We start from the raw sequence: 12,645 nt of genomic DNA, 5'->3' as shown, positions 1-12,645 counted from the left end.
GCTGATTCAAAGTAAAAAGTTGTTTGCATAGGATAACAATCTCATTCCTTCCTTCAAATTGATGCACTGAGAGTGTCTGGAAAGGTACTCTAGAGTCCTGTGTACCTTGCATTAGGCATAGCCTCTCCTGTGTGCGCATAAGTGTGGGAACTGCTGGCTCAACACCATTGGCACTCAATTCTGCAGTGCAGAGCTGAAATCAGAGAGGGATCTACTGGCCAGATGCCTGACGGCAAGCTGGAGATTGCAGAGGGCAAGAAATTTGGAGAACTGAACAGAAAATGTCAAGTGAAGCAGGAGAATTTATTTTTGCAGCCAGTGACTTTTGACTCCAAGGAGAGTTCAGAGTACAGTGAACAACTGCTGGGATTAGACAAAATAGGGTTACAGGTCTGTGGAAAGTAAGCAGCAGATAACCCATGCTATTTAATATTGTCCTCTGCTTTGACAGAGTGTGACAGAGTTCCCCAGAACATCGTTGCTCTTCACAAGAGAGTGTGCTCTTGCAAAAACAGCATCAGTGCTAATGCAACTTAGTGAATTTGTGGGAACATAGCAGATTTCCAGGCTTTGGGTTTCTGTCTCCTTAACTTACAGAACCAACCTCAGATTACTGTATGGGTTAGAGTCAACGGAATCCTCCCCTGCACAAAATGTACCTTCAGAACAAAAGCCCAAACCCTGACAGGGTTTGTTTCATTACTGAAACAGGGCTAATGCTCTTGCTGCTTGAGAAGGTCACACATGGGTAGCACCATCACAGAGAAGAGCAAGAAGCTGCCCTTGCCATTGCTTGACCATTTTATTCCTTTATCTTAAGTAGTCCTGACTAGGGTTGGCATGAGATGAACTTTGTTCATCCACATCAAGATGTACTTGGTGCTTTCTTTGTGGGGTGGTTTAAAAGAAAACACCTCTTCAGCCCTGCCCGTTCCAAAGGTTCAGATACTGATTTACCCCCTCCTATTCCTAATGTGAAGGACTGAAATTCTGATTTCACATCCATGGTCTTGTGCTTATTTCTTTGAGGGCTGGCCCTGGTGACCTGGTTATGCTACATCCTCCTGCTGCTCTTCAGTGTCCTTACAGCTGCTGCTTGATTCTAGGCTCTCAAAGCACTCAGCTAAAGCAGCTGTGACTTTTGGGCCATGAAGCTGTAACCTCTGTGAGCAGCTGTGCTTGAGTCTGCTAAAACTAATTTTGCATCTTGGCAACAGTTTTTGGCACGTATTGGTCCCACTAGTGTGGTGGTACAATGTGATCCACCAGCAGTGCCACTGACCTAAACAGGCTTTAACTGTGCAGTAGATGCGTAGCAACTCTTGTTTTGCTACATTTCCTCACCCTTCATTTGTTGGCACAAGGCTCTCTTGGTGTCTGCTGTAACTGTAAAAAGTTAGGAGTGCTTTTCATCCAAGTATCTTTGCTAGATAACTTGGAGTGCATCGGTCTTATTTCTGTATCTCTAATTGTTGAATCTCTGCATAACCTGTAACTGTAAAGTTTGGAAGGTGAGTGTTGAGCACTTAAGAGGGCATGGATAAAGGAAAAATCAGAGTTCCTTGCTTAGTAAAAATTACCATAATGTTATATCCACCTACACTAGCTTTTAACTGTTTTATTGGAAAAGTCTGAACCCTAAAAAGCTGTTTTAATGATGGGTATGGGAGAGCAGAAAGGGATGTCACACTGCTTAGGTTCCTTCTAGCCCTGCACTTATCTATCCCTTCATAAGAAACACTTTAGCTTTTGAGAAGCTCAGTGTGTTCCAGCTTGATAACCTGTGAATGGCCTAAGGTGAAAATTTTGGATTTTACTAATGGTCCTCTCATCTGTAGGCAGAAGTGTTTGGAGATGGCATCTGGGACAGAAATTACGTTTTTCTGACCTTGGACAGTCCATCTCATACCACTTCCTGCACTATTTGGTCATTTAAACCTCCTGAAGGTCTGAAGTCCATTTGGTTTCTGCAGCAGATCTGTAACTGGGTTATCCTTGCGTTACCTTTTGGAAGGTGGGTAGCTGACCTTGGAAGGTTTTCTTTGCCCTTCTCACTTCATGCTTTTTAAAGTGTTATTAATCCAGATATTTCTTTTCTCCCTTTGAATGCAAATAGATGTAGGTCAATTTTCAACCTGTTCAGTTGCCTTGACACTTCTGAGCCAGAACAACAGATGATGTGGATGCTGAAGTGCAAAAACTATGTATCAATACTCAGAAAAAGAAATGGGAAATACGAAGTTCAGGTTAAGGATAACTGCTTTATGCATTTTAAGCTCTAAACAGGGTTTAATCGTAAACCAACTATAACCCCTGGTATCCTTATGCTGCATCTTTTTCAGAGGGTGATGCTGTGTCAAGTGCTTGTTTGCCTACACATTCTGTGTCAGTGCAGTGGCCCATCTAAGGTCTACAGGGCTTACATCTACCTCATGTCAAGGCTGCACAAAGCCAGAGGAAAGGATGTCCTGTGTGGCTGGAAATAGGCTGGGGAGCTGTGCGTGTTCACCCTGGCCTGGGGACAGCCCACCCTGCTCTTGGTAAGGCATGCTGAGGTAGGCTGGAGCACACAGGGACAGGTCCTGCAGGCAGTAGAGCTGCATCTAAGAGAGTAATGCACTGGAAAATGGCATGTATCTAGGAGGAGCTGAGAGCTACTATGTATTGGAATCAAACACAGCCACAGAGCCTTTCCTGGTTTTTTGTTTCTCGTGAGCAAGAGTTGAGAAAGCATTACTTATAGACAGACTGTGAGAAAAGCCTTGTAAAGCTGAGCCTTGGCACAACACATCAGCAGCTTGATTTATCTCCTTTAATTCCATTGTTCCTGGAAGGGTCTTTAGTAAAACTCATTCCTCCTTCTTTCCTTGGGAAGCTACTAACATCCCAAAACAGTGAATCAACCTCAATAGCTTTTCCTTCTGCCTGTCACCCCACACATGCCCTTTGGTGAGCAAAAACAGTCAAGTGTTTGCATGCCTTCCCACTCTGTTTGTATGTTCAATCTGAAAGAAATATTATTTCTGAGATTTGATTTCTCAATTGTCTCTCCCCTGTTTTCTACTATCACGTTCCAACTGAAAGCAATCTGATTATCAAACAAGGACTTGATGGGCAAGCACAAGCTTTGAACAAACAGTTATTGCGATATTACCTTTGTTCAAAAGCCCAAATTTTTATGGGTAGTGGGGCAAAAAGACTACATGGAAGCTTTACACCAACACCAGTGAAGGTATTGTGTAAAGTTTACAGAGGTTGTTTCCCAGTCTGATGTGAGTGTTCTAAAATGCATCTGAAAAAGCTGGAGAACAAAAGCAGCCTCAAGTAACCAGTTACCAGCCCAATTTGATGCCTTAAAGAGGAGTGGAGACAGCCTGATAGTAAAATTTGTTTATTTACAGTGTTATATATTACAGGAAAATCAGTTTAAAAAGTCAATGCTTCTCTTTCTTCAAAGTTGCGGCATTTTGAAGATGTTAAGACATATCTGAAGAATTTTAAACATACCTGATTCCAGCATTCCTGGCTGATCTGGATCTACAAGGTCTGTGACCATCTCTGGTTTTACCTTTTTTTTTTTTTTCTTTTTCTTTTTTTTTTTCCCCAGCCCTTTGAATTTCAAGTAAGGCATTTATTTATTTTCTTTTCTTTTGAATGAGATTTCAACAGAACAAAAGACAATATCTGTGGGTTTGATTGCTGTAGTAAACTTTAACACTTAGCACAGCTGACGGTTTCCACCTTGACAGTCAAATGCATGCTTTGCCATCAAAAGATTATGGACTCCACTCGGCCTAAAATCCATGCTGGGGCACTCAGCCCTTTTTGTGCTTGCCTTAGATGAATGGTCTAGCTCGTTACCTTGTACACTGTCTTGACAGCTCTTTCAAATCTCTGCCTCTACCCTGGCTTCCAGTATCAGGCTGATTTCTGCAGAGCTCTGAAGTGCTCCCTTTACTTAGGGCTGTGTAAAACACCCTTAGTCAAACCCACTAATTTCTTACATCTTGGGATTTTTACAGTATCAATCAGAAACACCTGTAAAGGTACTGGAAGGGCCAGTGAGAAATAGTATATGCATACAGTGTCCAGGCTTTGTGAATGCAGGGTTCTTGGGTTTTTTTATTTGGGTGTTTTTTGGGGTTGCTGCTTTTCCCCTTATTGAGTGCTAAATAAAACAAAACACTGACTTTCAGTAAGTGAGGTTTTGTGACCAACTTCGTGAAGAGGGGAGCAAATGTGAATATGCACCAGCTAGATCTAGGTTGGTGTGGTAGGGTAAAAGTGTTTGAATATTGCAGCTATTTTGGTCACCCAGTTCACGATGATGCCATTCAGCAGTCAGGCTGCTCAGAGGTACTGCTTCTGCTGCAGCATTTTGGGAATTTGTTTCCTGCTGGAGCAGAAAGGTTTTGTCTACATTTCAATGGAGCTGGAACTGGCTGGTTATTACAGCTGGTGCTGGGGTCCGAGGCTGTGACCCAGGAAGAGATGACCGGTTCGGGGAGACGGTCCCAAAAGGAATCGCCTTCCCGGGGTCTGGTGTCTTCCTCTCAGCTGCTGGCAGAGGAGCCCTTGCAGAGGCTGTCAGCTCTTTAGTGATATCAGCTCGTGATTCCAGCTCAGCTCTGCAGGGCAGCCTCCAGGCCAAACCAGACCAGAGAGAGAGAGACGAGAAGGCTCGTGTGGCTGGTTCCGCACGAAGGCAGCTTTATTATGGGTCCCCTCCGGCGAAGGGAGGAGCTACGGATGACCTCTCTCCGCCACAGGGGCGAATTGGTATCTTTTATAGGGATACAGGGGATCAGCAAGGGGACCAATGGATTACAGAACGATCTGCATAGTGTCTCCCAAAGGATTGTGGGTCTGCCTTTCCTTGCCATGACCCAAAAGTGGTTGCCTTTCCAGGGAGTCCTGCTGGGCGATTGCAAAATCTTTTATCTCAGCAGATATCCCTCCAGGGCAGTGGCTGGGCATATCCCACAGCTGGTGACAGGTGGCAGACAATAGGACTTTCAAGCACATGTTCAAGCAGAACTCTGACACAAGACACCCTTCTTCATGCTACTTTCTCCTCTTGCTTTTTCTGGACAATTCCATCTGTTCTTCTTCCCCTACTGTACCACTTCCTTATCCCCTTTCCCTCCTATCCATGAGCCATCATGGCTGCAGTCTCTTGGGCTGCTCCTGGTGAGGCTGGCTGCCATGTGTCCATACAGCTCCCTGGGACAAACCTTCCTCCTGCCTTTGCACCTGCAGTCTCCACAAGCCCCTGATGGCAGATCATCTAAATGGGGATATCTGGAGGGGATTACTAATCCTCTAGAGATGGAGAAGAATTGGACAGCAGGACTTGGGACAGCCTCCTCTACATGTGGGCTCTCTGTGCTGGCTGGATGTGTGTTTGTCCTCCTCCTGCCATGGGACTCTGCAAGGTGACAGGAGTGAGAGGACGTGTCCTTTACGGAACTGCTTCAGTCCAAGGGACTTGCTGGGCTGAAGTGACTTCAAAAGCCGTTTTTGTCGAGAGAATTTTATACATGAGAATGGGAGAGACCAGAACTATTTCACTGTGAGGAAAGAAGTCTGTCTATTTTTAGTGAAGAAACTAAGTGGGCTAAATGAGAAAAGGGTGAGGGCAGATCTATAAAGTTAACCCTGGGTCTTTTTCATTTCTAACCATTTGAGTGGGGGGTAAATGCAGCGAACTGAAGCAACAAAGATGGTGATGGGCTATTGGGAGAGAGACACCTTTACAGCTGCAGACAGCAGATATCTCCTTGCTTCTCCTACAGAGGATTGTGCCTCTGTTTCCCCAGCCAGAGACTAGTCTGAGTAAGGTCCACCTGGCACAGAAATTTGTGTATAACCTGCTTCGCTCATTGCTGAACTCACTTTTCAAATTTTCTGCATCTTCCAGTCTATTAATATGTGGCACGACAGTTTCCTTTGAATTAGCAGTGTTTGTGTAGGATTAACTTTATACACATTTACACTCAATGGATTTATCTTCCTTAAGATGCTAAGATCCTATTTCTTTCAAAATCCATTTACCTAGAAGTCCTAATGACTTAGCATATCCAAAGTAACTTGTTTTGCTCTGTGTTCAGAATACCAGACTGGGCAGTGCCAGGGGCTACCAGTCCAGCCCCCTGAAACAGAAAGCTCCTGCCAGCATTCCTGGCATTTGAATCAGGTTGCACCTGAGTAAAGCAAGTGAGCGTGGTGCACAACCGCCTGCAAACTATGGGATGGTGCACCTGGGCTCTGCCCTCTGTCATGTCCTTCCCCAGGGCTCACACAGGATCAAAGGGCACCTTGCTGGTGTCCATGGGGAGGGAGTGTGTTTTGGGGAATTGCTGAGAAGAAGAAAAGAGGGGTATGGTGATGGAAAAGGTATGATTCTCATCTTTTTCCCCACCCCCCCCTTATTTTCCTGACCTTGGCTGCGGTTCAGCTGGATGCACTGGGTGCAGTGTGAAGCCTTGCCTCAAGACCTCTCACATGCCCAGAAAGTGCTCACCCTGTTAGTCTGAACAGAGTCCTAACCTTTTGAAGGCATTGATGGATTTATCCATCAAGTGTTTCATAAGGCGTTTTTGTGTCAGCATTAGAGATCAGAAAGGTTTTCTTTTTCATATGAGAAATATCTTGGCTTTCTTTTTCTGATGGTGATCTTTGACAAGACAAGTAATTCTACTCATTTGGTTAAAACCTAGATAGCAGTACATTAATAAGTGTCTGGTACAAAGAACTGATAAATGTAATCAAATAGGTTTTAAGCTAAAGCTTGTAATTCAGTCTTTTTTCTTCTTTTTCTCTTTAGAAAAAAAGATCATAGGAAACACTATACTTATTGTGCCTTCTTATTATTCTGCAATCCATTGGCAGCAGCAAAGTAGTCCTTATGGAAGCCATTCTTGATTTCTGTTGTGACAGGGGTTTCCTTTACGGCTGTTCTTGAAGGTGCTTTCCGGTATGTCTGTAAAAGCAAAATCCAAAGTAAACACTTGGGTTCCTTTAGAGCCTCCAAACCACTACTTATGGTTAACCGTAAATGGAGCTCTCTGGTGTTTGTTAATGCAGATGTATATATTTTCTTCTGATGGCATTAATGGTGCTGCAGTCTTTTTGCTGCTGTGGGTGATGTTACTTTATTAGTCTTACTGTAATACTTCTCAATGTCAAAAGAGATTTCAAGCCTTGTACACTAAAAGCTTCATGTATACAGGCAGGCTAGAGCACCCCCTGCTAAAAGATGTTGAAGTAAACAAGGCAGAGACAGAGCTGTTCATTTCTTTTTTTTTTTTTTTTCTCCTAAGGAGGAGAAAGACTCAAAAATTTGCCCACCAAAGCAAATTTGACCTCCTGTGTACTGAATGCAGTACCTGACTTGTATAACAAGTGCAGAAGAGCTGAGCTGCAATGAGGAGGTCATCACTGCTGAATAACTCTCTCTCAGACATGATTGTATCTGTTATTCTTAAGTGACATATATATTTTAATACTAACATATTTTAAGCACTGATGATCATTTTACATCTGAGTCCACCCAGACTGGTATCCAAAAAGTTCTGTTTTCCCCACCCTTGTCAGAGAGCTCTCAGAGAAGACTGCTTACCTTAATGTAGAAGTTGATGAAGAGAATGACCAGTGTGGCCATGTAGGAGGACTGGAACATGAGGCAGCCAAATGGGAATCCACATGGCTTCACAGCCGCACTGAGTGTGTGCACAATAGTGAGCAGAAACTGGATCTGTGGAGTGAAGGTAATGCAAGAGTATTTGCTGAGAAAGGGTCACTGCTAGCTGAATCAGATACAGCAATGTCCCCTAGTCCTGCTCTTTGAAAGTTTGAGTACTCTTGAAAACTATCCCTTTCTAACCTCTGAATGTATTGTGAGTTAAGTTAAAATGGTGCTCTTGTGAAATTAAATAAAGCCCTAAGGGGACAGAGGTTTCTAAAAGTAGGCCTAGTTGACAAAAGGGAAGCTTTTTTTTTTTTTTCCCCTCTCAGATTTAGTAGGTGTTGTTCTATCTTCCAGACCTTGTTGTGACAGGTACAACTGGTGTCTCTGTTACTGGGTAGAAACAGGAGGAAACTCTCAAGACTCCTGGCAATAGCTTTAGAAGTCTGAAGGGCAGGGAGGATAATTTATAAAACTTACCCGTTACTGTTATAAACAAAATAGACTTGACTTGAAGATTAAGGTCAATAATTGACAATTAATAACACAGAAGGATAGCAAGAAATAAAATTAAAAACCTCTTTCCCTAAGCCCCTCAGGTTCTGCTTCATTTCTGACTCCTGTACTTCCTTCCACGTGGTGCAGGGGGATGGGGTTTGTAGTCAGCCTGTATTGCTTTGGCTTTGCTGCTCCCTTCTCCTCACAGTCTTTCCCTGCTTCAGTCCTTCCCATGGGAGAGAGTCCTAATGCGTGTGTTTCCCACGGGCTCCAGTTCTTCACAAACTGCCCTAGTGTGGGTCCCTTCCTCAGGGTCCAGTCCTTCAGGAACAGGCTGCTCAATCTGTGACTCCCCATGGGGTCACAGATTCTGTCAGCAAACCTGCTCCAGGGTGGGCTCCTCTCTCCATGGGTCCACAGGAGCCTGTTTCTCCATTGGCTGTATCTTCCTTCAGGGCAGATGTGTCCATTGCTGCAGCAAGAGGTCCTCCATGGGCTGCAGGGGAACAGCCTGCTTCACCAGAGTCCTCACCACAGGCTGTAGGGGACTTTTTGGCCCTAATTCCCTCCTTTTGCTTTGACCTGGGTGTTTGCAGGGCTGTTTCTCTCATGTTTCTTAGCTGCTGTGCAATATTTTTTTCCTTTTAATAAATATAACACCACGGAGGTGGCCCCAGCTTTGCTGATGGGCTCAGCTTTGGCCAGTGAGGAGGGTCTGCCTTGGAGCTGGCTCTGTCGGACAATTTTTGTGACTTTTAAATCAGTTTCTTCCACAATTAAGGAGCAGTCATCTTCTATGCAATAGTTCAAAAATAATAGAATTTTGTGGACTGAAGAGTTTCTACTGTTTGTTTTGTACAGAAAACATTTCTGAACATTATTTTCTTTATTAAGTTATATCAGGCTGCACTAGTGACTTCTGCCCTATGATAGTTCCATTATACTTCAATTCTAACTGGCAAATAATAATATCTACCTATCGTTCGTTTAGTCCTCTCTCGTGTTTTGAAGGATTTCTGGTAGTTAGAAATGAGAGTAAAACAGATACATACCAGTTGTGCCTGAGTGAGGTATTTCTTCCACCAGAGGTACTTGCGCATGGAAGGGATGACTGACAGTCCGTAGTAAGAATACATGAGCACGTGGATAAAGCTATTCAAAGTGGGTCCAAAGAAACCTATAAAAATCCATCAGGGAAAATAAAAAAAACAACTTAAATATCAACTGCTAAAAAGTGAGAGAGGATATTATTGCTTGTGATATCTCTTGCATATGGTAAATATTCCTTTCATGCTTACTTCTTGCTAAAGACTTCCCTGAGCTGTAGAGGTGCTTTCCTAGGGACAACTGAAAAACCAAATGATACTTCCTAGAGGGTTTTTTCTCATGATGAATATTCTGTTATTATCTCGTATTTTTTTTCTCCTCCACTTTTTTCTATTCTGTAGTTTACAGGCTATTTTTTCCCCTCTCCTAAAATTCTTCTTGCTATGAGTCTTTCTATTATTCCTGCAAGCTTTGAACACTGCTGGGGATGACTTTGCTGCTAGTATGCAGCTTAGGGCCCTGGGAGACACCTGTACTCCTGCTGTCTGATGCAGTAGCAAGGGCTTTACTCTGAATTAAACCAGCCTCTTGTGCCTGTGTTTGATCATCGCTCTTGTTTTGTTCTTTGGGTCTTCTGCTAGATGCACATTTACAGAATTTCCTCCCAGATAATACCTTGCTACTCTTATTAGTGAATACTAGTATTCACTAGTATTCATTTAGTGAATACTAATTCTAGAGGAAGTTAATTATCCTCTGTACTTCACAGGCTATGGAGGAGTAGCAGCACTACTCTGTGCGGTGTGCTCATGTGTTTGATGGCAGTGCTTCAGTTACAAGATGGACTCACCAGTTGTCCTGATTTTGCCACTGATTAACGACTTAGCTACTGATTTAATTACAGTAGTGCAGTACTAGTGCAAATTGTGGGGACCAGGTTCACATACATCAGAAAGCACAAACCCCCACTGATTTGCTTATACCTCTAGAAATAGCTCCTAACTGCTATGAAATCTATGATCCCTGTTTCTGCCTGTAACAGTGATTTACTTTGATTTTGTGCTGTCCACAGCAAGTGCCAACAAATGTGAATTCTGCTTTTGGTTCTGAAAAAGACCTGCAAACAAGTTTCTTTACAAAATGTTACAATGGACTGAGGTGACTCCCTTTAATAGGTTTCAAGAAAACTGGTGGGGTTTTTTTTGGTTTTTTTTTTTTTCCTCAACTTTGAAAGCAGCGCCACAGGAGGCCTCTGGCTGTGTGAAGCCCTGGAAAAGTGCACATGTTGTGAGACAGCTGAAGTAGTTCTCTGCTGTTTGGACTTCTTATATAAATGCAAGTGACCAGCCTGTGGCATCATTGATCCCTTCCTCAACAGGGAAGATGATGATAGTTTTACAATAACTTCCTAAGGATGTATTCTGAAACAGAATGAAACAGAACAGACTCAAACTGGTATTTTAATTAGTGACTATGTACGTAAAGTATCTTGCTAAAGCACAGATTGATGCACATGGAAGTCGAGCTTGTAAAAGGGCCATTGATTTAATTTGTTGTGATTGATAATGGCTTTAGCAGGGTCATGAATTCTCCCTGCATCTGCTTTTGGAGTAGGTCTTGTATGTGATGGCTCTTGTGTGCTACTCAGTGCTGTTATGCTTAAAAGAGGTTTGAAGAGAAGTAAATACATGAGCTTGTGGCAGCTAACTGGAAAATCTAGGGCCTAACACTCTGGTATTTTTGGTCTGAACTTTTAACCATGCTTTTAATTTTCCTGTGTTCTGCAGGTGGTCAGCAGTTCTGAAAGGCTGTGAACCCTAAAGGTGACCTCATATTGCACAGTGACACAATTCCTTTGTGTGGTGATGTGATTCCTCCCCAGCTGCTGCTGACTTAGACCCCAGCTGATGAAGCTAACAAAGACTTACTTTGCCCACAAGGTATCCAGTTCAGAACACACCACCAAATGTTAAACATAGTGGCGTGGTGATACACATGAAGGAAGGTGATCTGGCTGCTTTTCTTTCTCAGTACAAAGAAGATAGTGTCCGTGAATTCAATTACTTTGGAAAAATAATACCACCACAGCACCTTGGCTACCTGTACAAGCAAGAACAAAGGAGCAGGAGATCAATCTCTGTCCATACAAGTGCTTAAATATTGCTGTACTACTTCACTCCCTAGGCATGCAACTTTCCAGAAGACACTAATATACTACTGAAGGAGAAGCACGAGCTCTGGCTTCAATTTTATTTTGCTTCTTAATGAAGCAGTTTTTTTAAAAAACACACATCATCTTTTATGCAATTATATAAATATATAATTGTCAAAATATAATTTAAGAAATATAAACTTTGAGGAAGGGTTTTCTAATTGTTCTGGGTTTTTTTTCAAAGATATAGTTTTGTGGGTTTTTGTTTTATTTTGGGGGGGGGGTTTGTTGGTTTTTTTTGGTCTTTTTTAAGGGTGCTACCAATTTCTTGACACTGAACAGATTTTGCTGCCAGATTATTTTTTTTTGAAAAATCTAAATTTGATACCCAATGCAATTAAATATATTCTCCTCTAGAGTAGAGATGTTTTATCAGAGCTCAGGATGTGCCCTAGGACAGTTAAAGACCGTTAAAACATAAAGGAGAAAAACATTTCTTTGAGGGGAAAAAGGTATTTAACTGACTTTTTCCTTGTCATAGCACAGACAAATTTTGAGAGTTGGGGAAAATTATATACATTAACCAGTCTTTCTGTCCTTGAGGTCTAATGTCATCTGGAAAGTAAACCTGATGTGGGGAATAACAAAGGGTTTAATACATGGAATTACTGTGATGCAGAAGTAAGGGCTGAAACTACAGATGAGTCAAGCCAGCAAAATGTCTCTGCAGTTTTCTAGAGTTTATAGTTGGGCTTAAATCCTGCTCCTGCCCAACAAGAGTTACATTTTAGATGACTGATTTTTGTTCAAAGTTTTTAAATTATGTAATTCTCAGTTTTAATAGGCAACACTATTTTGACTAGAGGTCTTGATATGTGGCTTTTCAAAATGCTTCCTGTCCTGCTTTCCTCTGCAAGGATGCACCTATATTGAATCAAAAAATGTAACACTTCTTGATTTCTACCAGTTGTTAGGCAACCTGACTAAAACCCTGATGTTAGAGATGTTACTGAGAGCATCCTTCTAACTGCCATGAATGCAGAGGTGTTGCATCAGGGATGTGGAGGGGAATGACTGCTGTGGATGCTGAGGGCTGAGCTGCTTTCGTCTCTCACCCGGATATCAGCCTCCCCTGCACTGTGGAGGTTCTGGCACTGCAAGTTGTAGCCGCCTTCCCATGTGGCAAGGATGAGCTGGAACAGAAAACAGAGGAATTACATTCATGAACAGATGGAATGGTTCTTCCCCCTGCAATTGTTCT

The 12,645-nt window shown here is 42.7% G+C and overlaps 1 protein-coding gene and 1 long non-coding RNA gene across 4 annotated transcripts in view; one reads left to right on the top strand and one right to left on the bottom strand.

Moving 5' to 3' along the window:
* The first annotated feature begins 53 nt into the window (after window positions 1-53).
* Window positions 54-3,197, top strand: LOC125328520. The gene is made up of 3 exons (XR_007204749.1): window positions 54-2,014; window positions 2,117-2,246; window positions 2,343-3,197. It is a non-coding gene; the product is annotated as an uncharacterized LOC125328520 (long non-coding RNA).
* A 2,534-nt stretch (window positions 3,198-5,731) lies between these two features.
* Window positions 5,732-12,645, bottom strand: part of ELOVL2 (ELOVL fatty acid elongase 2) — a 47,601-nt gene continuing 40,687 nt past the window's right edge. For all 3 annotated transcript variants that reach the window (XM_048309328.1, XM_048309309.1, XM_048309318.1), the window contains 5 exons: window positions 12,500-12,577; window positions 11,161-11,332; window positions 9,238-9,362; window positions 7,622-7,756; window positions 5,732-6,982 (listed from right to left, as the gene is read on the bottom strand). In XM_048309328.1, the coding sequence (XP_048165285.1) occupies window positions 6,854-6,982; window positions 7,622-7,756; window positions 9,238-9,362; window positions 11,161-11,332; window positions 12,500-12,577 (639 nt within the window). In that variant the 3' untranslated portion in view covers window positions 5,732-6,853. The remainder of the gene's footprint in view (window positions 6,983-7,621; window positions 7,757-9,237; window positions 9,363-11,160; window positions 11,333-12,499; window positions 12,578-12,645) is intronic.

This window comes from Corvus hawaiiensis, chromosome 1 (genome assembly GCF_020740725.1).
Source record: "Corvus hawaiiensis isolate bCorHaw1 chromosome 1, bCorHaw1.pri.cur, whole genome shotgun sequence".
NCBI lineage: Eukaryota > Metazoa > Chordata > Aves > Passeriformes > Corvidae > Corvus > Corvus hawaiiensis.
The sequence above is the reverse complement of the archived record's forward strand: the minus strand, read 5'-3'. Positions and strand labels throughout refer to the sequence as shown.